The sequence below is a fragment of the Gavialis gangeticus genome, unplaced genomic scaffold (assembly GCF_001723915.1).
Source record: "Gavialis gangeticus isolate Ggan-Ray unplaced genomic scaffold, GavGan_comp1, whole genome shotgun sequence".
Taxonomy (NCBI): domain Eukaryota; kingdom Metazoa; phylum Chordata; order Crocodylia; family Gavialidae; genus Gavialis; species Gavialis gangeticus.
Window position 1 is genome coordinate 12,322,501 of NW_017729017.1, and position 656 is coordinate 12,323,156.

At 47.7% G+C, this 656-nt stretch overlaps 1 protein-coding gene across 1 annotated transcript in view; it reads right to left on the reverse strand.

Annotated features, from left to right (window-relative positions):
* Positions 1–656, reverse strand: part of LOC109294592 — an 8,490-nt gene that overhangs the window by 2,083 nt on the left and 5,751 nt on the right. The window contains exon 5 of the mRNA XM_019513013.1: positions 177–264. Within this exon, the coding sequence (XP_019368558.1) occupies positions 177–264 (88 nt within the window). The remainder of the gene's footprint in view (positions 1–176; positions 265–656) is intronic.

The following is a 656-nucleotide window of genomic DNA, read 5'->3' on the forward strand; positions in this document are numbered from 1 at the left end:
CCCCCACCCCCATCCCCCAGCCTGTATTCACACTGGAGTCACTGATCTGAAAGATTCCAGCTCTCACTTCCACCACATCTGGAGTAATCCAGCCCCCAAATCCCATAATTAATTCCATTCAATACCTTGATTAAAGCAAACAGCTAACTGGATGCATGTACTGTTGGCTGACTTACCACATCGATCATGATTGTCCAGAGGGCAGCCCGAATGCCCTGCTCAGCAGGATCAGTTGTGCTGAGGAAAACATCATGACATGGAAGCCTAGGTTAGGTAGGAGGGGAAATACAGATACCACACTTAGACTTGGCCAGGGGTTTTACTTGTGAGGTATCATAGAACAAGTTAGCTGGTTAGACCTGTCCAGTGAACAGCCAGTCTCCTGCCCCTGCTCTATTCCGCCATTTCCTACCATCTGGGGAGGATCAAAGCTACTGTGAGCCTGTGGCAGGTTTGAAGCTCTAGGACAGACATTATTTACTGGTGAACCAGAGGCAGAAACCAATATGACACACCTATTTGCATTTTCATTGCACAGCCTCCACAAGTGAACATTTTGGGCAGTTCGACTATAATTCAACTAAGTTTTGAATAGGCGGGAGGGTTTTTTTTGTTTTTTTTTTGGGGGGGGGGGGGGACACCTGGTACTGGGCTTG